Below are 22,279 nucleotides of genomic sequence, written 5' to 3'. Positions count from 1 at the left end.
ATATTATCCATACTTAAGATTATAAATGCGAAAGTAACTCTGTCTGTCTGTCTGTTACTCAATCACGCCTAAGCTACTGAACCAATTTGCATGAAATTTGGTATGGAGATATTTTGATACCCGAGAAAGGACATAGGCTACCTTTTAATGCGAAATATGTACCACGAGCGAAGCCGGGGCGGACCACTAGTTGATTATAAACTTAATTTATCTTACCCATTAATTATGTATTAGATTGATCGACTTGAAAACCGAAATATTAAAAAATACAGCTTAGGCGATTAACACACGGCACCGCGCACCGCGGCGGTTGGCAGTGAATCCCTACGAGGAACGGACTGTTCGACCGCGCGGTCGGGCGGTGTATGTGTGTTTGGTATCAACGGATTTAATAGAAGCCAATGCAACTTGAGAACCGCTTCACCGCCAACCGCGGCGGCACGCGGCACCGTGTGTTAATCGCCTTACAATATTGTTTCATTTCCCACACCCTGTATTCCCTTTGGTTTGCGTATGAGTTTATGCTTTTAGTACTGTAAGCTAAAGTTCAGAGAATAATACATTTTATTAACATATAATTTTCATAATAATATAACAGTTCAATATTATGACAGTGGCCATCTTGCAGTAGTGTACGAACGTTTGAGAGTGACTGTCTTAAAAGGTAATTAGTTTTGTGTTTCGCTAAACATTTATTAAGCAACAAATATGAATCAACATGTTGCTGAGTCAACATGTTTCTAGAAACACTGAGTTTTGGTAGAGTTAAAAAATACATAGTATAAACAGTCTGTGTCTGTATGCTTACATCTTTTAAACTACTCAACAGATTTTGATGGTGTTTTTTTAATAGATAGAGTGAGTTTCGGGGAAGGTTTGAGTATATTTATTTTAAGTTTTGGACATAGCCATTATTTCCCACAGCGGAAAGCTAGTAATAAATATAAATTAACAAAAAGAAACACCCTATAATAAGATGATATTATTGTAGTCACCAATCTATACTGTTTGTTGTTTGTTTGAACGCGCTAATCTCAGGAATTACTAACAGTGTTAGATAGCCCATTTATCGAAGAAGGCCCACGCTAAGACCAACAGACGCGGAGCCACGCGGGAAATACCGCGGGGCGCAGCTAGTAGCTAAACACATTGATTCATTTAGTTTATACTATTTTATTAGAAACAAAATTGATTGTATAATTTTAAGGTTAATAGTATGTTTTTATTCATCTAATAAATAAACATATTGTTCATTTAGGCCTATGCCTATGAGGGCAATGACTGCAGTAAAGTGTTTCTATTGAATTCTTAATAGCTTTAATTATAATACATCACAAAAAAACTGTATAAAAACGGTGCGATTGTTTTTGACACGCTTTTATTAGCTTCACCTGTATGTTTGTATGTAACCGACTGCTTTAGACTCGATTTTGATCCACTTTAAACGGACAGTTTTAAGTCAAACTTTGCACACTTATCAAGGTCACTACTCCGGTTTTACCCCCGGGGCTCCACTCCTGTAAGTCGTAGCGTAATGATATATAGCCTATAGCCTTCCTCGATAAATGAGCTATCTAACACCGAAAGAATTTTTCAAATCGGACCAGTAGTTCCCGAGATTAGTGCGTTCAAACAAACAAACTCTTCAGCTTTATAATATTACTATAGATTGGTGACAAATGACAATACAATGATTTCATGAGTGGTTTTTAGATATTTTTTAAATATATATTTAGCTAAAATGCCGTTTCTGGAGGACCGTGACTTGGAAGATGTACCAAGGATCAAGGAATATTATGAAGGAAAGACAATTTTCATAACTGGAGGTTCTGGTAAGTTATAATATAAGTCTAGAGATGCAACGAATAGTTGTTTGGCCGGATACCGGATACCGGATGTTCGGCCTGACCACCAGCCGAATGTTCGGTATCCGGCCGCCGAATATTCGGCCGACAGCATTTTGAGTTTCGTAGGTGCGTGTCGCGCACCGGCACGCCGCCTAGGCCTGTGCAGTGCAGGTTTTGATTTGTTTCGTAGTGAACGTTCGCGCGGTCACAGTTCTTGGTAGAGACACTTTTATCGTGTCAGTGAAAAAAAATTTCGTTAAAAATAATAAAAAGCTTCAATTACAACTGTCTTTATTTCGATTCTATTTATAAAATCTACCAATTTTACTATCCGGTATCCGGCCTGATAGTACATTACCATCCGGTATCCGGCCGGATAGTAAAAAAGGGCCGGATAAGCCGGATACCGGATAGGAACCGAATATTCGGTGCATCTCTAAATATAACTATATTATAGTCTAACATAGACTATATTATAGTCTATGTAGTATTAGTCGCATTACCTGGCTTCGTCCGTGACCGGGATAAGATAGCTGTTGTTCTTAAATGTTACTAAAGTAGCGTAGGCAGCTTTCTAATGATAAAATAATTATTAAAATGGATTAAGCAGTTTTTGATTAAAGCGTATTTAGTTAAATTGAAAAAAAAATTGAAGTTTAACTTCTTGCGCGTGGAGAGTAAGATTTCAAAATTTAAAGCGACGATTTTGGTACCTTTGAATCTTGCCAAAGAAGTTCCACTTCTGACACGTGTGCTCGGCACAGACACGTTTTTTAATAATAAGGACAATTTTTTAATTATTATTTCAGGGTTTATGGGCACAATTTTAATAGAGAAACTCCTCTACTCATGTACGGATTTGGAGAGGATATACTTGCTCCTCAGGAGCAAGAAGGGAGTCAAATCAGAAGAAAGATTAGCAGAGATGTACAAAAGTCCCGTAAGTTGTTTTTAAGCATGGCTTCTATCGCGGGCCTTGAGCGCGGGGACCGAATCGACAAATTCCGTAACGAAAAAACCTCACGCTCCCCATTCCGACGGGCGGAGGTGTGGCTTGAAGGCATAGCATGCAATAGCTTTACCGCGGCAGTCCCCGAGTACCACACGTCGTTTTTTTTATAATTTTTATATTAATGGGAGGTTGTCGTCGTTAGAAATCGTGTAATTTTCATACATTTTGTGTTGTTACGTATAATAATTCTATAATGCTTGTAAATTTCTGTTACTGTTCCATCTAATACACCTGCCTATAATTGTATTTTATAGGCTCTACAGCGCTACAATTGATTCAGCTCTATGAACCCACCTTTTAATTTATTAGAAACATTCTTATATATTTTTAGTGCTGAGTATCTAACGGTATATACATACGTGTATGACCGATTTAATATTAATATTTAAGTTTATAATCCATACTAATATTATAAATGCGAAAGTAACTCTGTCTGTCTGTCTGTTACTCAATCACGCCTAAACTACTGAACCAATTTTCATGAAATTTGGTATGGAGATATTTTGATACCCGAGAAAGGACATAGGCTACTTTTTATCCCGGGAAAGTGACGCAATCCCGGAAATCACACGGGAACGGGAACTATGCGGGTTTTTCTTTGACTGCGCGGGCGAAGCCGCAAGCGGAAACCTAGTGTACCATATTTTTAATACGTTAAAAATAACAGTAAAATTAAGAACATGACGTTCCTTTTATTAAGACAGTCTGTTTCATGATACTTAGGTAGGTACCTTAAAAAAATATTTAAATATATATTTTTTTTTTAATCTTTTCATTGATTATTTTACAGTGTTTTGACCGCCTTCGCAAAGAAAGACCTGGCGTTTATGAAAGCAAAGTATTCTTCGTGACTGGTGATGTTTCTGAACTTGGATTGGGTATGCATTCCTTTTATATTGTGTACTAGCTGTGCTCCGCGGTTTCACCCGCATTGCTCCGCTCCTGTTGGTCTTAGCGTGATGATATAAAATAGCCTATAGCCTTCCTCGATAAATGGGTTATCTAACACCGAAATATTTTTTCAAATCGGATCAGTAGTTCCTGAGATTAGCGCGTTCAAACAAACAAACAAACTCTTCAGCTTTATACATTAGTATAGATGATTCAATTATTATCGTGAGTGAAAAAGAGACAACTGAAAAAGTCAATTCTGGCAAATTAGCCATATTTCTTATGTTGATGATGTGACGATGTGTGATAATGGTATATATATAAAAATTTGAATTAGAAGGACCTTGAGTTTAAAAGTTGATTAAGAAATGAATCTTTATATTATTATCTTTATAGGTCTCTCTGAAGAAGACAGAACACTGTTAATAAATCGAGTGAACATAGTTTTCCATGTGGCTGCTAGTGTAAGGTTTGTAGTATTAACTATTGAGTTATTTCTAGAATGTAAATTACAGAAATTTTAAGACATAAGTAGTTCCTGTGGGATTTCCGGGATAAAAAGTAGCATAATTATGTCTTATTCTAGCTACCAAATTTCATTGTAATAGGTTCAGTAATTTGCATGAAATAATAACAAACATCCATCCTCACAAACTTTCGCATTTATAATAATTAGGCTTGAATAATTTTTCTTTTTACTAGATTCAATGATACACTGGACTTTGCGGCTAAATTAAACTTACGAGGCACCAGGGAAATGGTAGACTTGGCGAAGGAAATGCTACATCTTGAGGTGGGTTTGATAATATTATTATAAAGTAAAGTATGAATGAATGAATGAATGAATACTTTATTTGCACCAGTAACAAAATATTAACAAAAACACAAACAATAGAAAAAAAGTACAAAAAGGCGGCCTTATCGCTTATACAGCGATCTCTTCCAAAGTAGGTAAGAAATAAAATTTTCGCTCTACAAATAAAGAATTTTTTTGATTTTTGATTTTAACAAATTTTCAATCATATTAAAAATAAATAAAGCAGAATTTTGCATTTTATACATAACTAGCACACCGCCTGCGGCTTCGCCCGCTTTGTCTAAAAACCTAATAAATTATATAATACTAACTTTATCCTTCCTCTTGAATCACTCTATCTATCAAAAAAACCGCATCAAAATCCGGTGCGTAGTTTTAAAGATTTAAGCATACAAAGGGACATAGGGACAGAGAAAGCGACTTTGTTTTATACTATGTAGTGATATATAATATACATATTTATCTTATATCGGAATTATGTACTTAAAAGACTTTCAAACATTCTTTTACCGTTTGAAGATCTAAAAATTCTGTCTTACTTGCGCTTATATGAGTTTTAAGCAATTTATTTCAAGTTTCCATCCCAAAAAAAATAGTTAAGTTTGTACATTGATATCTATAATAGTCATTTTCTTTTAACCTTGTCTCTACAATAAATCTCTCTGTATAAGTTCCAAATAAACGATAATCACATTCTTTTATTTCACTTTTTTACATTAAACATTACAGAGCTTCGTTCACGTGTCCACCAGCTACTCGAACACCAATCGGGAGACGATAGAGGAGGTCGTGTATCCCCCCCACGCTGACTGGAGGGACACGCTAGCTATATGTGAGGCTGTGGACCCAGAGACGCTGAAGATATTGACTCCTAAGTAAGTATTAAATGGTCACGAGTGGCTGAGTTGGTCAGGCATCCGCCCCGGAATGGCGCGAAAGGATGCGGGTTCGAGTCCCGCCTCATGATCGAATTTTTTTTCTATTCTTTATAAATTTAAATTTATAAGTATTAAATAAATATTTCAGGACAATTTTCACACACGGCACGATCTGATCCCATACTAAGCTTTCGCTTATGTTATGGATACCAGATGGCTGATAAACATACATAATATATAATTATTAATTTTAAATAAATACTTATATAGATATTTAACAGCCAGACACAGAGCAAACCTTTATGTTCATCACACAAATATTTGCCGCGAATGGGAATCGAACCCACGACCTCTGGCTTGGAAGGCAGGGCCACTACCAACCAACCCACCCGTCAGTCAGTATTGCTGATGAAATAATTGTATATTGAAACACAACTTGTGGATGCTGATTATGCTGATAAATAAACTCTATTTTATAATACTATATAATATAGCAAGCTATGTATTATTCGCACACGACATTAGGACACATGCAGAAAGAAAGCTGGAGATTTATAAGCGCTTACGCTTACGCGCTTAATTAATAATATCAAATCTTTTTTATTTTAAACTTTTCCGTTTTTGAACTGGGTTGTTTTAACGCAGTTATTTTTATTATAATATATAGAAGAGAAGATTACGTACAAAATATACGTATATTATTACTTTACATGTAGTATATTATTATTAGTCTGTGCTTTACACACATACAGAATGTGCATTCCACTCTACAGTTCACACTCTTCAGTATCGTATTCATGGTCAACTTTTACATGGAAACAACAAATTTTAATATCAAGCAGATTCTAAATCAATGTTCTTAACACCATAGGCGGTTCATGTGCACAAAATGTTGTCTATTTCTTTACTTATACCTCCAAAATGTTTCAGATACCTCGGAGAACTCCCAAATACTTATGTCTTCACGAAACAGTTAGCAGAACACGTGATTTATGAGAACAGAGGCAAAATACCGGCTGTAATACTTCGACCATCTATAGGTATTTAAAAATATTAATATCACAAATAACGTTCAGTTCGATTCAAACTTAATGGCGGTTCGGAAGTTAGCTGCGAATGCACGAGCGCTCAGGTATCCGCAGCGCCGCGGTCTGACTGCGTTCTGTGTGCGCCGGCGCTATAGATCCTTCGCATCACAAAGAACGCGGAACGCAGAACGCAGAACGCGGAACGCAGAACGCAGAACGCTCTCTGTCTGCACGGAGCCTTAACGTTCTGGGCCTTTAGACAAACGTACATATCGCCATGGAATAGAAACATTTGGTAATGGTTCGGTCACACTACCAACGACGACGACGAAGGCAAAGGCAAAACATCATACGCTGTCAATTTCTATCGATAGCGTATTCTATTCCTTATCGTTTTGACGTTTGTCTCGGCGCTCTGGTAATAATATCTAAAAAAATTTTCTGCGCATCAGATTGTTCTATGTTCAGAGCCGCCATTAAGTTTGAATCTTACTGTAATACTAATGATACCAACTAGTTTATATACGGGGTGGTGACTTGGTGGTGACAATAATACAATAATAATAAAAGTTCAGATAATACTTCAGAGCTATAAAATATAATAGTACTAGCTGTGCCTCGTGGTTTTATCCGCACTGCTCCGCTCCTATTGGTAGCGTGTAGTTTTTGAGATAAGCGCGTTCATACAAACAAACAAACTTTTCAGCTTTATAATATTAGTATAGATTTAAAAACTATAATATCATCAAGATTAAGAAAATGTATTTTTTTTTAATATAATGCATAACCACCTTTACACCCGCGCGCGCGGCATCCCTATCTTTATCTAACACTAGCTGCTCCGCGTGGTTTCACCCCCGTGGCTCCACTCCTGTTGGTCGTAGCGTGATGATACATAGCCCTCCTCGATAAATGAGCTATCTAACAGCGAAATAATTTTTAAAATCGGACCAGTAGTTCTCGAGATTAGCGCGTTCAAACAAACAAACAAACAAACAAACTCTTCAGCTTTATAATATTAGTATAGATTATTATGTAGTGATGATATATATTGTATTTCTTATCTTTCTAGTAATTTCATGTCACTTGGAGCCCTTACCTGGTTGGAATGCAAACTTAAATGGACCAGTTGGAATTTTGGTTGCATCGGCTAAAGGTAAACTACCTACATATTTCTAATAAATAAAACAAATACCTTATAAAGAGTTCATTTAATTTTTAAGTATTTAATTTTATTTAAGTTACAAATGAACACATTTTCGCACTTATAATACGGTAAAATAAACGCCTGAACTACAACTTCGAATTTATTATGTCGACTAAAAAAAAAATTAAATTTGGTGTAACATTTTTTCGTTACGCGTGACATTTTTCCGTTACCCGCCATCTTTTTCCTATCCCCCACGCGCGATTCGACGTATTTCTGTAAAGTTGCATATAGTAAATTATTTTTTGAAAAATAAGGTCATAAAGAAGTTTCACTTCTTACGTGTGTACACTATAAGTACACGCACATATTTTTTTTCTAATATCCAGGTGTCCTACGAACAACGCTCTCTAAACCAGACTTGATATCCGACTATATTCCAGTAGATGTCGCTATAAAAAGCTTTATAGCCGCCGCCTGGATTCGAGGAACTAAAAAGTGAGTTGAAACTTTGTTAGACGTATTTAGTATTGGTATACTATCCTACTAATATTATAAATGCATTTGTGAGGATGTGTATGTTTGTTACTCTTTCACGCAAATACTAAACGATTATAATGAAATTTAGCACACAGGTAGAGGTTTCATCCCAGAAATCCCACGTGACCGGGAAATATGCGGGTTTTTCTTAGAAAATGCGGGCGAAGCCTCGGGCAGAAAGCTAGGTAGTGATTTATAGAAATGCTAGCAAAAGGGCAGATGGACTATATACACGTAACACTGATGGACTGATGGTGTTGCTTTTACAGATTTTAAATAACAAATACGCTAACGGCTATTGCTTATTAGTTATTATATTCATCTACCCTCAAAAAATTCATCTTTTTAACAGTTAGGGTTAGGGCTGATTTCTCAATCCTTGGTTAAAATTTATTCGTCGAATAACGTGTTAAACTACCATTTCAAAAATGTCTTCTTCATTCTGATTGCCCGTATTTGGTGACATTTTAGTATTATCGTGTAATACTTTATTGGACGGGTAAGTTTTAACCAAGGATTGAAAAATATGTTTTTTATTGTAACTAGGTACACAAATTTTACTTTATAATAGCAATAATTGGCAGCTTTAATGCTGAATAGCAATTTCTTCCAAGCAACCAGTGCTAAGCAGAAAGTTTACAGGAGCAAATTTGTTTAACATAATATTATAACTTGAAATTTAACTACGTAGTAGGTAGTTAAACAAGTGATAACTTCGTTAAAAACAACCGACTTCAAACTTGCACAGTTTGCAACATTTACAAATACAGACAAAAATGCTCATAAAATAAAAACTACTGGGCCTATCCGAATAAAATTTTTATGGGACCAATTCGACATCATCCCGCATCGAACAAAAAAAGAATCACGTAAATCGGTTCAGAAACCTCGGAGAAATCGGTGTACATACATAAAAAAAACATACCGGCCGAATTGATAACCTCCTCCTTTTTTTTGAAGTCGGTTAATAAAATATACAAGTTATTTCACTTACAGATTAGAAAAAACCGATGACATTCCCATATACAATGCCTGTGCAGGCTCCCTAAATAACATCACAATGAAAGATATGAGAGACATCGGTTTTAAAGTTATAGAAACTGTGCCATTGGACGATACTCTATGGGCGGCCTCTGGTGGCATCACTAGTTCACGGTTTAAATATAATATGAGTGTAAGTTTTAATTTTCTATATATCTGTTGTACTGAAATGAGAAAAATTCTTGGTAAAAATAGCGTGAATGTGAATTATTTTGAAATAACAATATGACGAAAGCTCGAAGATTCCAATTCATTGAATAAAAAAAAATGAAATTTGTGTCCGTCTGTCTGTTTCTCCGGCTTTAACAAAATAAATAATAAAAACTACTGGAGATTTTAAAGTTTTTTTTTTTGTTTATAATACTTATAGCTTTCAAGGAAATCATGGGCACAGTTATCTAAAATAATTTGAATTCGATTTGAAAAAAAAATTGAATCTGAATATTGTTAACTATAACGGGTGAAAAATAACTTTCTTTATGGTTTAATATCTAATATATTATATATTTCCTGATTATAGGTTATATTCGAGCATTTATTACCAGCTCTAGTTGTTGATGCAATTTATGTGATGATGGGAAAGAAACCAATGTGAGTATCGTAGTTTTTAATTTATCTTTATTCTTTCGAAAAGTTTTGAAGACTCGTCGTAATAACATTATATTCATTGTATCAATAATTTATAAGCTACACTAATATTATAAAGAGAAAAACTTTGTTTGTTTGATTGTAATGAATAGGCTCATAAACTACTGGACCGATTTTAAAAATTCTTTCACCTTTCGAAAGCTACATAATCCACGAGTAATAGGTATAGGAACTTCCACGGAAATTCCACGGGAACGGGAACTATGCGAGTTTTTCTTTGAAACCGCGGGCGGAGCCGCCGGCGGAAAGCTAGTGTATTATAATATTAATAGTAAACGTATATGTATTTGGCTCTCTACCAAACAATTATTTTGTGAACATTTGAAAAATTAATAAAAACACAGACTAATAATAATATACTACGTAATACATGGTAATACGTATACAATAAAAACAAGAGTACCTAAATAGTATTTGTGCTAACATTTACAACCTGTATTTTATATATTTTTCCATATTTCTCATGCATGATGTATACGAATCATAGTATGTACTTACATAATTTATAATTAGTTTGTGTTAGTTTATAAAATAAGTCGAAAATTTCAGATTAACTAAAATACAACGACGCATATATTCCGTGCAAATAGCACTCCAATACTACACGACACAGCAATGGACGTTTTGCAATGAAAACTTTATAAAACTAAGATCAGCTATAAAGGATATTGACAAGAATGAGTTTTATTATGAAATAGAAGAAATAGATCAATTAAAATATATGGAGAAGTCGACGCATGGGGCCAGGAAGTATATTTTGAAAGAAAAAGATGAGGATATTCCTAAAGCTATAGAGCATAATAAGAGGTAAGGATTGATGCTTTATATTTTTAGCTTATAATCCATTCTAATATTATAAACTAGCTATCGCCCGCGACTCCGTCCGCGCGGATGTCGGTCTTCGCGTGGATGGTTTATTTCTCCATTTTGAGTAACTCTGATAATGACATCTTATAAATATCTATTGGACCCAAATACGGCTAGGTATAATAATACGCAACGTGTGTTCGCGGTTCTACAGAACAACGTCTATGGATAAAACTGAAAAATTAAAATTATTTTTTTTCTACCTATTTTTCCTGAATAAAAAGTATCCTATTTTACGCCCAGGATAATAAGGTATAATTATACCAAGTTTCATCGAAATCGAACCGTTAGTTTTCACGTGATGCCTTCACAGACAGACAGACAGACAGACAGACAAAAATTTTTTTAATCACATATTTGGGTTTGGTATCGATCCAGTAACACCCCCTGGTATTTATTTTTTCAATATTTTCAATGTACAGAATTGACCCTTCTACAGATTTATTATATGTATAGATGCGAAAGTAACTCTGTCTGTCTGTCTGTTACTCAATCACGCCTAAACTACTGAACCAAATTTGCATGAAATTTGGTATGGAGTAAAATATTTTGATACCCGAGACATACATACCTACATAGGCTACTTTTTACCCCGGGAAATAGGATAGGTTTTATCCCGGAAATCCCACGGGAACGGGAACTATGCGGGTTTTTCTTTGACTGCGCGGGCGAAGCTGCGGTTGGAAAGCTAGTAGATAATAAAAATAAAATACAATCAGCAATTACAATACGAACAAATTGAGAAGTCTTTATAATTAAGCGATATTGTTTTTTGCAATTTTGTGCCTTTTGTCAAGGGTACAATATGTTTTTTTATTTGCTTAATTTTGTATGATATTAATCTTATGTACCTACAGTAAGATTCACAAAAGATGACCACGGCGCAGAAGGCATATATTTTAAGGTCCTTATGGAGGTGCGAGGTGAGGCGCGGGCGGATTTAATTTTAAATAAATAAAAAATAAATTATTTAACCAACATTAAAATACTATTTTGTCTTATGTCTTTTCTTCATGAGAGAACGTGAGCAGACGGCCGCCATTTGTGGTCATCTTTCGTGAATCGTACTGTATACCTACTCAAAAAGGTCTATGAAGCAATACCTACAGTGTTTCTATGGCATGCTAAAGCTTGTTAAATTGTAGCTAGGTTATAATAATATCTATTAGTATATTTCTGGCGCCAACATTTTGGCAATGAGCGAGGACTTTTTTCCAAGGGGACTAATTATTAATGTTTTAATTTGTTACAGATTAAAAATTCTACAGCAGCTTGTCCATGGTCTCTTCTATACATATATGGGATGGTGGATTGTTAACTCAAATGTTGTACAAAGTTACCTGTAATGAGAAACTGTGACGTTATTTCTCGCGCGAAATGAATAAAAAAAAAATATCACAGAGTATAAATGAAAGATGTGAAGAAAATATGGTGTGATCATGGTGTGATACAATTTTGACTGTGGACTATGGTCCATAATTTTGAATAAAATTTTATTATTTGTTGATGTGTGTTGAAACTAGGTACCTATCGTTTAAATCGAAGAACTATTGTAATATTTACAAATTTTAAGTGTAAGAGACTATAAATAAATACTTTTTTAATAATATTGCCTATTTATTATTCGTAACTACCTACAGATATAATTTTGTGTTAAAAATTGAAATTTCATGCAAATTGGTTCAGTAGTTTAGGCGTGATTGAGTAACAGACAGACAGACAGAGTTACTTTCGCATTTATAATATTAGCACAGACTAATAATAATATACTACGTATACAATACGATACAATACAATACGATATTAGTATGGATTTTAATCCTCATTATACTTGATTCTTGAACGTTAATTGTTAATGAGGATGGATGAATATTTCTTACTTTACGAAATTAAATGCAAGTTCCTAATTAGGTACATATTTCTCAAGCTTATGTGCTATTCTAATATGTAATTATAAAATACAGCACTGAAAAGTGTAATCAAAGTTCGTTCAATAATATTAATTAGTAATTACCTATTTGTATGCGTAGTGTATTATTATTAGTCTGTGCTATTACTTACTTATATGCAATCTTACAAACTTTCGAAAATTATGTCTGTAAGTATATTGTAAAATATTGTACATGAACAAAATATGATATAAAATTACTAAGTTCAATTATTTCGATGCACAACAGTTTTTTGTAAGTAAATAATTTAATAAAATCGATTACGATGTGCTGCCATCTATGATCTTAATGTTAAACTTTTGAATGAATTAGAATCATAACGAACATTATTGTTCATATCTGTAAACATAGATGTCACTGTAACTAAATTATACTTTAAATGCAAAATTTTATCTTTGGCTGTGGTTTTTCGTTGGAATAATATAAAATAATATATTCCCATGAAAAGATAGACTGAAATTAATTATTGCAATTTGAATTCTAAAAAAGTTTTTTAGTCTAATTAACTTAAACTAAAAGCGATTAAATACTCACTTCATACATAACTAGAAGTATTTAAAATAGGTATTATCTGTACCTACTAACACAGACTAATAATAACTACGTAATATACCTTATACAACTACTACCATGGACCAATATACTCAATAATTTGGTCCATAGTACTACCACAGACTAATAATAATATACTACGTATACAAGTACTACCTAGGTACCTTCTAGTACTAAATTACACGATTCGATATTACGAAATAGATTTTTCGTGCTCATTTCCTTTTTCCTTGAAATAGTTTCTATAAAACTAAAACAAAGTAAAGCCTACGGAAAATACTCGAGTAGGTACCCTAGAAACGCCTAAATTGAGTACCTAGATACTTAATTTAAAAAGGAGGTCGGAGCATTTTGGCGAATAGCCAAACTGACATATATATGCCCTACTTATTATCAGTATAGCACAAATAGTTACCTAACTATTCTATATTTTAATCGTTAATCCTGTTGACCGCAGAAATACAATGTAGGTACCAATGACCGTAGGTACCAGCATGCATGCACGTATATTATTATTTAATTATTATACTCTGAAAATTTTCAAATGTCTAAATAACGAGACAGCTTGGTGCAGACGGTCGAACAAATAATTATGTACATAGACAGCAATAATCAGAAATAAAGTACCGTTTGAATACACATTACTCAATTTTACCTTTCGGTTCGGCAGTTAACCCATTGAGCCCCGAGCGGCCCGATCGGTCCACGACACAATACTTTGATTTTCTATTGTGTCTGTGATTCCGGGGCCTGAGTTATTCTACGGAATCCATTACTTCCGAGCATTACTTGCTCTGTGAACTGTGAACTGTGAAGACAGGTGAAGACTGAAGGCTGAGTGTGAAGGAACCTTTTTTAATTTTTTTTTTTAAACACAGAAACTGTTTAAATTTTGACATTTATACTGTTTTTTTCTTATATGGCAATTCAACTTCGATAATCAGAAAAGTCGTATAATGCAAACATTGAAGCAAACATGAATTTAAAAAGCGATTAATAAAAATATTTTTTTATAATATCGCTCTTAAACTTATCGTATTATTAAAAATCAAAGTTTTGTTTCAGTTGATATACGACTTTTACTCCTTTCGAATTACGCAAGGAATTACGTTATAGCAAGTGGCAACATTAAAATATGCCTGAACGAGTGACGTTTGCGTTGCGGACTTGCGGTTGTTGCACAAGTCTAGAGTTGCATGTCCTCAAATCAAAGAAAACAGCCAACAGCTGCTGTGTACTGTGTCGCTGTTTAAGTGACAAAAGCCGCGAGATGTATATAAACATAGTTATCTTTTGAATAAACTTTCTGTCAAGTGAAGAAGTGACTAAGATTTGTGTTTTAACTGTTTTAGTATTTACATTAGAACAACTGTACTTTTGAAAACATCTGTTACTGTTGTTTTTCAAACTAGGAACGACTCAGTGCATGGACGTTGCAGTTGTTTATAAAAAGAAAGTTAAAACAAGTCAATTTCCTTTGCCTTGTCGGTATGAATTAGAAAAAAAAACTTAAGTTCATGGAACTGGTGTGACTGTGTTTATGTGTTATGATGTCGAATATATAATAATAAATAAGTACCTATAAATACATTTCAAAGTTTTTTGTGAGTGAAGTATTACATAGTAAGTGTTTATACGGTTGTACATGTTGAAAATGTATTCTGTTATTTAAAATAATGTTATCTCAGCCTAAAAACAGAGTTCAAGCTATAAAAAGTAAATTCGAGAGCTTACAGTCTGAAACCGAAGTATTGGTTATAAAGAAAAACACATCGCACTTAAGCAAATATACCGATTACAAACAAAGCGCAAGTAAAATCAATTCTGAACACGACAATTCCAACAAAGAGAACAAGGATGATGAACTATCACAGGAAGAAAGTAATTTCGTCAATAATTCCGAGTTTTTGAGTCAGGACTGGTCAATACAGCCCAATACTAGTTATTTATACAGTAGTAATGACTTGAAGATAAGTTTATATGACACAAAAGTATCTTTATCACGCCAGTCAAGTGATCCAGGGAAAAAATTACATAGAAGTCATGCGTTTCGCTGTGATCGGAGCCAGATTATTAGCCAGGGTCCCAAAAGACATGGAAGCTGCAACGGGCGGTCAGAAACCAGTGATTTTTCATTAAAGAAGAGCGATAAGAAGCTTTCAAAGGACAGATTAAAACAGTTGGGTAACTTCATAGAGGATCAAATGAGGAAAGAAAACTTTATAGCATCTAATTCTATTAGTATTGAAGAAATATCTGATAAATCGCCAGATTCCATACCTGATTCAGAAGTACCGAGACATATATTGGATCAGTATGCTAAAGTGGATAAAAACAAGAAAACCGACAAGCAAGATTCACTAACGGATAGTGGAGTTAGTTCAGAAACAGAAAATGTGGATGAAGAAAGAAACAGTAAAATTAAGAAGCTTGTTTCTCAATATGAAAAGCCGGAAAAAAGTGAGCAGTCTAATTTAGTATCTATGGACGATCTCTGCGGTTCAAATGAAACAATGCGTTTGGAACGTAAAAATCCACATCTTATCCTCACAGATACACTTAAAAAGGCGTTAAAACAACCTTTACCCCCAGGACCGCCACCGAAAAAACCACCTCGAATTTTCGCCGCTCCAAGCCCTGAACAACCGGAAAAGAAGAAAGATACAAAAAAGATGCTCGAAAAACTAGAACAAGCTCTACAAAAACGCGAATCTAAAACACACAACCCAAACAAAAACATGTACGATATATCAGAAGATAATGTTACTGATAAGCCGAAAGAAATACACTATCTGTGTACCGAAATATTAGGTATCACGAACAGGACATTAACAAATCAAAGCCGTGATCCGTTTTCCAAGTGCCTCAATTCGTTAAATTGTGCCATGATGACAAATAATTCAACATTAAGTCTTCCATATACGCGGCTCAACGATAAACTGCCGTGTTCGTGTAGCAACGAAAACATATCCAGGCGAATAAGCACATTCCAGAACGATTCAAATTTGGAATCCAACGAGAAGTGCGATAAGTGTCGTTTGAACGAGGACAAAGAAGGTTTTAAGTGTCATTTAAATTGTAAGTGCAAAGTTTTGAATTCGGAATTCTATTTGCAAAAAGAACATATTTATGATGTGCCATTTGTGGACCATGAAAAAAGTGATTATGGTGTTCTGAACAATTGGAAAGGGAATATTAGCCGAAGCATGGAGGATTTAAGGAACAAGGATAGTGAGGTGAGTTATTTCTTAATTATTATTATACACTAATTCACTACATAGTATAAAACAAAGTCGCTTTCTCTGCCCCTTTGCATGTATGCCATGTATTAAATCTTAAAACTATGCAATAGATTTTGATGCAATTTGTTTAAGTCAATAGAGTGATTGCAGAGGAAGGTTTATATGTATAATTTATTAGGTTTTAGACACAGCAGGCCGCAGGCGAAGCCGCTGGCAGAAAGCTAGTCTGTTATATAATCTAGTAGACAGTATTGTTTTTTAGAAATAATATTAACTATTTCCTCATAGAATTACATTAACAATTGCTTTAATCGCATAGGTATTTTAAAACTTAAATGGCTATAACATTGAATTTGAATTTAAATTTGAATTTAAATTGAATTTATTCTTAACAAATATTATACGCTAAAATGCTAAACAAAACTGAAGTTTGCACCCAATTTAAATGATATGGTAAAAGATAGTGATCACTTCTGACAAACTGTATATCTATTCTACATAAATATGTAGCTTGTTATGAGTAATAATTATGTTATAGGTACTTACTTAGTAGTTAATGTTTATTTTTTTGTGCTATTTAACCCATTGAGCCCCGAGCGGCCCAATCGGTCCACAACACAATAGATTTTCTATAAACTTCACAATAGAGTCTCTGTGATTCCGGGGGCTGAGTTATTAAGTTTTTATCATTATCATATGTTTTGCACATTTTTGTTCAACAACACTAAAAAAATTTGAATATTTCTAAGTAATATAATGTGAGTAGTAGTAACAATTTTAATCTTATAAGAATCTCAAATAGATGTGCATTGCATCTATCCAATTTACTACAACAGAAAATGATCTTCATTAGAAATTACCTAAGTGTTAATAACTTTTGAACTAAAATTAATGTTAATAAAATGGTAGCTGCATGTTTAATTTTTAATCTTCAAGAGGAGAGTGAACAGGTACATTCTAGGGACGCACGCTTCATTTAGGCCACATCTCAGCTTACCATCAGGTGAGATCGTGGCCAAGCGCTCCCCTATCGCAGCATAAAAAAAAATTATCAACTTTAAAACAAGAGATATTATAGTCCTCCGTTAAAACTCTTATATGCGCTTTCTATAAGATACTTTAAGTTTATGACTCAGTGCTACATGTAGATATTGTATGCAGTTCTATGTGTTTACAGTTAATTTTCTTAAAATAAACTGTCAGATAGATAGCATATGTAATCTTGAAATGAGTAAGATGTTATATTTAACAAAACGCCTTGTTTTTACTGTATACGGACTGAGTGTAATATGATGGCATACTTAAATGATAATATAGTGAGTATAGATTAAAATGGACTCATTTAGGGAGTCATATAAGTTTGAACTACTTTAAAATTGAGAGGCCTGTGTATAAGGTCTATTTTACAGGCATAATATTCTTCAGAATAGTTACTTTAAATTTGATAGTATCATGGTTGATAATTTGAAGATTTTAATTATATTATGTTAAAAAATGCAATTCATGGCACTTTCCATCTTAAAATACTTATATCTAATTGCTAGGTGGTAATCTTCTTAAATGTCTCTATACTACAGCAGAATTATGTATTATAGTACACCCAAACATAGAAAAAAGCACACCTAACTATCATAATATTATGTACATAGGTATACAGGTTGTAATCGTTAAGTGTGCACAGGCGATTATTCCGTTAGTATTGCAGATATCAAAAAACTTTAAACTGATATCGAAAGCCCTTTAAAAATAAGTAAAATGACAATAATAACTTTTTAAATATAAAACGGGAAATATCCAAAAATTTGACATCAAACACAAAAAGGGCTTTTGATATCAGTTTAAAGTTTTTTGATATCTGCAAAACTTACGCAATAATCGCCTGTGCACACTTAACGATTACACCCTGTATAATATTATATTCCACATACACATTCAAACAGAACTTATAAAGACTGTGAAACCTCATGCACATTTTTATTATAGTATTGACAATTAAAAGCGGTACAATTGATTAGAAACTATGCTATTGTTGTACAGATGTTTTGTGTTGACATTCTTAAGAAAATTATATTCATTGAACATTATGTTCATTGGTTTTATGAAATACTTTTACTATGTGTCAGTTTTTGTATTTTAGTTTATTATTGACAAAATTAGTCTCAATATAGTTAATAAAAAAAAAATCCAAAACAACTGATAACATAACTATAACATACTTAAATAGTTATTAAATATATATAAGTATAGTATAGTTATTATATATTATTTAAGGCTGATTTTTCAATCCTTTGTTAAAACTTATTCATCGAATAACGTATTAAACTACAATTTCAAAAATGTATTCTAATTGTCTGTAGTTGACAGTTTACAGGTGACATTTTAAAATGTTCGTGTAGTTAATATACTTTATTGGACGGATAAATTTTAACCAAGGATTGAAAAATCGGCCCTTAATTAACTAAACAAAAACAATGCAGATTCCAAATTCATACCATGTCTTTCTTTTGTTTTGGTCTCTTTGTAAAGATCTTTGTATCATTGACTCAGCAATTTAATCCAAATTGGCTTTATTCATTTAAACTATTGACCCTAATAACACATTATTAAGAAAGAAAGAAAGAAAATTGTGTTATAACTAACAGCTAAACCTGTACCTACCCTTATCCATTTTTTTTGTTATAAATTCTTATTATTATATTTTTAACCGACTTCAAAAAAAAGGAGGAGGTTATCAATTCGGCCGGTATATATATATATATTTTTTTTTATGTATGTACACCGATTACTCCGAGTTTTCTGAACCGATTTACGTGATTCTTTTTTTGTTCGATGCGGGATGGTGTCGAATTGGTCCCATAAAAATTTTATTCGGATAGGCCCAGTAGTTTTTATTTTATGAGCATTTTTGTCTGTAGGTATTTGTAAATTTTGCAAGTGCAAGTTTGAAGTCGGTTGTTTTTAACGCAGTTATCACTTGTATAAAATTTGAGTAGGTATAGGTCTACCAGAATCTGATGGCATATTTATATTTAAGAAATAAAAGATTTTCATGTGGCAACTTATTTGACAACTATCAAATTGGTTGTCAAATTATTTGTCTATTTTGCAGTTGATAAATAATTTTTAGGATTTTGTCTAAAAAATCTTCGAAAATGTCGAAAAAGCCGCTGTGATCACCAGCAAGAGGTGTTGTTTATAATGTGTATAGAAAAATATTTGATGAAGAAGGGTCAACACATCACAATTTTCAATTTAGAAGATTTTATTGGTAAATTGGACTTACCCGCTTTGATACTTTTAATTAAAAAATATTATATGTAGGTAACTATAATATTGTTTGTTGATTGGAATATAATTTTATGAAAACTTATTACAGGAGTTTCCAATACGGCTATTCGTCAAGTCCAAGCTGTCCAAGTCAATTTTATAATGTGTGTATCTGTAAATACTTACGAAAATAAACATAGTTTTATTTTACTTTTATTTTATTTTATAAAAAATTATAAGCAGTCTAGTTTTCTATCGATATAACATCGATATTTTCACATGGCATAATGATAATGAACATACAAATATAGGTATGTGTAAATAATAATATGTATAATACCTGTATAAAAGTAATATGTATAATTGTATATTATTCATGTAAGTATGTACCTACGTAATATTAAGTGGATATCTCATTATTAAGTACAGTATTGTCCACATATGTAATGTGACTAATGATATTGAGAACAAACTAAATAAAATTAACTGCGTTAAAAACAACCGACTTCAAAAACGGAAAAGTAAAAAATAAAAAAGATTTGATATTATTAATTACTACATATTATTTAGATGTGCTATTTATTAAATAGGTTTGATGTCGGTGCACGGGCTTAATACTAAGTGCTTAGTGTTTGGCACCGACTTCAAACCTATTTAATAAATAGCACATCTAAATAATATGTAGTAATTAATAATATCAAATCTTTTTTATTTTTTACTTTTCCGTTTTTGAAGTCGGTTGTTTTTAACGCAGTTAATTTTATTTAATACTTTTTAGTGTAATTTTCAACACGAATCAAACGAGCCCAAACTCGATAAAGTTGAGTCAATATATTACTGAGTTCCTATGGCCACCTTCCGATTCCATCATCAAATCAGCTCTATGTCATGATAATGTTTCATCGCTATCCAATTTACACACTTATACAAAATTTCAGCTCAATCGGTTACCGGGAAGTGAATCAAAGTTACTTGCTACATTCCAATTAAGTCATCGAGTACAGACAAAAATGCTCATAAAATAAAAACTACTGGGCCTAGCCGAATAAAATTTTTATGGGACCAATTCGACACCATCCTGCATCGAACAAAAAAAGAATCACGTAAATCGGTTCAGAAACCTCGGAGTAATCGGTGTACATACATAAAAAAAAAAAAAAAAAAAAAAATATACCGGCCGAATTGATAACCTCCTCCTTTTTTTTGAAGTCGGTTAAAAATAAGCAGTATCAAGATCGTTCAGTCCATTTTCCCTAGGGTTGCACACTCAAAATTTTGATTTCCCTAATTGCCATCAGATTCTGGTTTACCTATAGTGTTCAAGTTAGTTTATGTTTTGAAGATGAAAAATTTAAATAACACTTACTAGTGTTGTTAATCAGTAAGACTATAAAATGAAGACCTTGAACGTCTATGGTGACATGTTTATATAAAAGTACAACCTTGGGCCTTATCATAATTAACTGTGTTGAAGCTAAATGCATGCACATTTAGACCATTATTTTAAATATTGAAATGTATAATATTTTGTTCTGGCTTTACTAACTATCTGATAAAACTTTGATTTTTGTTTGTAAAATTTTGGTATGAATTTGTGTAAAATATTTAAAACTTGCTGTGCCCCGTGGTTTCACCAGCATTACTCAGCTCCTGTTGTTCTTATCGTGATGACATATAGCCTATAGCCTTCCTCGAAAAATGAGCTATCTAACACCGAAAGAATTTTTCAAATCGGACAAGTAGTTCCTGAGATAGATCAAACAAACAAACTTTTCACCTTTATAATATGATGATGTGAAATGTGAAATGCATCTGCCCCGAACCTTAAATAGGGTATGAGATAGTTACCTAAATTATGTACTTATTAGAATGTTACTTATGGATCTAGGTAGAAAAATAAATTATACCAAATAACTACAAAGTTGTATCAGGTCAGAACTCAGAATCTAAAATAATAGAACTATATTTAGGTCATGCTTATTTTTAGTTCAGTTAATGTAAAATATTTGGGTTAACCAAAATAACCATTTTATAAAATTCTATATTAAAAAAGTGGAACTATTATTTTTAACTCATTATGTTGTTGGTCTATCAGTTGTTTTTATTTAATAAAAACTGATGCAATAATATAAATAATGCATGATATTAACCAATATATTTATTACTATCAATAAGGTTAACATACAAAATTGATAACAGTAAAGAGAAATGGGACCTCAATGATGTCATCAATGCAATGAGAGGATGGAAAATATTCAACTGTTTTATCAATAATGCTTTATCTATTTCATCCATATTAATTTAGCTGTTCACACTTCTACATGTTTCTCAAATTAAAAAATTATGTTAAATAATGCATTAGTTTTGTATTAGCTTCATTAATCGACTTCAAAAAAAGGAGGAGGTTATCAATTCGGCCGGTATGTTTTTTTTTATGTATGTACACCGATTACTCCGAGGTTTCTGAACCGATTTACGTGATTCTTTTTTTGTTCGATGCGGGATGGTGTCGAATTGGTCCTATAAAAATTTTATTCGGATAGGCCCAGTAGT

General features: G+C 33.0%; 2 protein-coding genes and 1 long non-coding RNA gene across 3 annotated transcripts in view; 2 read left to right on the top strand and 1 right to left on the bottom strand.

Annotated features, from left to right (window-relative positions):
• The first annotated feature begins 623 nt into the window (after nucleotides 1-623).
• On the top strand, nucleotides 624-12,222 carry LOC123704384 (putative fatty acyl-CoA reductase CG5065). Its single transcript, XM_045652745.1, has 14 exons — nucleotides 624-664; nucleotides 1,737-1,832; nucleotides 2,657-2,787; nucleotides 3,650-3,737; nucleotides 4,147-4,219; nucleotides 4,453-4,543; nucleotides 5,297-5,442; nucleotides 6,376-6,485; nucleotides 7,546-7,629; nucleotides 8,010-8,118; nucleotides 9,157-9,334; nucleotides 9,722-9,792; nucleotides 10,399-10,656; nucleotides 11,969-12,222. Exons 2-14 carry the CDS (start codon nucleotides 1,742-1,744, stop codon nucleotides 12,060-12,062), a joined length of 1,524 nt encoding a protein of 507 aa, XP_045508701.1. The 5' UTR covers nucleotides 624-664; nucleotides 1,737-1,741; the 3' UTR covers nucleotides 12,063-12,222.
• LOC123704385 lies at nucleotides 7,670-13,924 on the bottom strand. The gene is made up of 2 exons (XR_006753120.1): nucleotides 13,873-13,924; nucleotides 7,670-7,896 (listed from the first exon to the last, which is right to left on the bottom strand). It is a non-coding gene; the product is annotated as an uncharacterized LOC123704385 (long non-coding RNA).
• Nucleotides 13,925-14,402: 478 nt separating this feature from the next.
• The window catches only part of LOC123704371, a 61,136-nt gene continuing 53,259 nt past the window's right edge, over nucleotides 14,403-22,279 (top strand). Inside the window, exon 1 of the mRNA XM_045652729.1 lies at nucleotides 14,403-16,453. Coding sequence (XP_045508685.1) covers nucleotides 14,894-16,453 — 1,560 coding nt within the window. The 5' untranslated portion in view covers nucleotides 14,403-14,893. The remainder of the gene's footprint in view (nucleotides 16,454-22,279) is intronic.

This window comes from Colias croceus, chromosome 29 (assembly GCF_905220415.1).
Source record: "Colias croceus chromosome 29, ilColCroc2.1".
Classification (NCBI taxonomy): Eukaryota; Metazoa; Arthropoda; class Insecta; order Lepidoptera; family Pieridae; genus Colias; species Colias croceus.
The sequence above is the reverse complement of the archived record's forward strand: the minus strand, read 5'-3'. Positions and strand labels throughout refer to the sequence as shown.

Bases quoted from the DNA above. Each gene is read 5' to 3' on its own strand.
- LOC123704384 (XM_045652745.1), top strand. From the start codon at position 1,742: ATGCCGTTTCTGGAGGACCGTGACTTGGAAGATGTACCAAGGATCAAG. The intron at 5,443-6,375 runs GTAAGTATTAAA...AAAATGTTTCAG, and splicing joins CTGAAGATATTGACTCCTAA to ATACCTCGGAGAACTCCCAA. The intron at 7,630-8,009 runs GTAAACTACCTA...TCTAATATCCAG, and splicing joins TTTGGTTGCATCGGCTAAAG to GTGTCCTACGAACAACGCTC.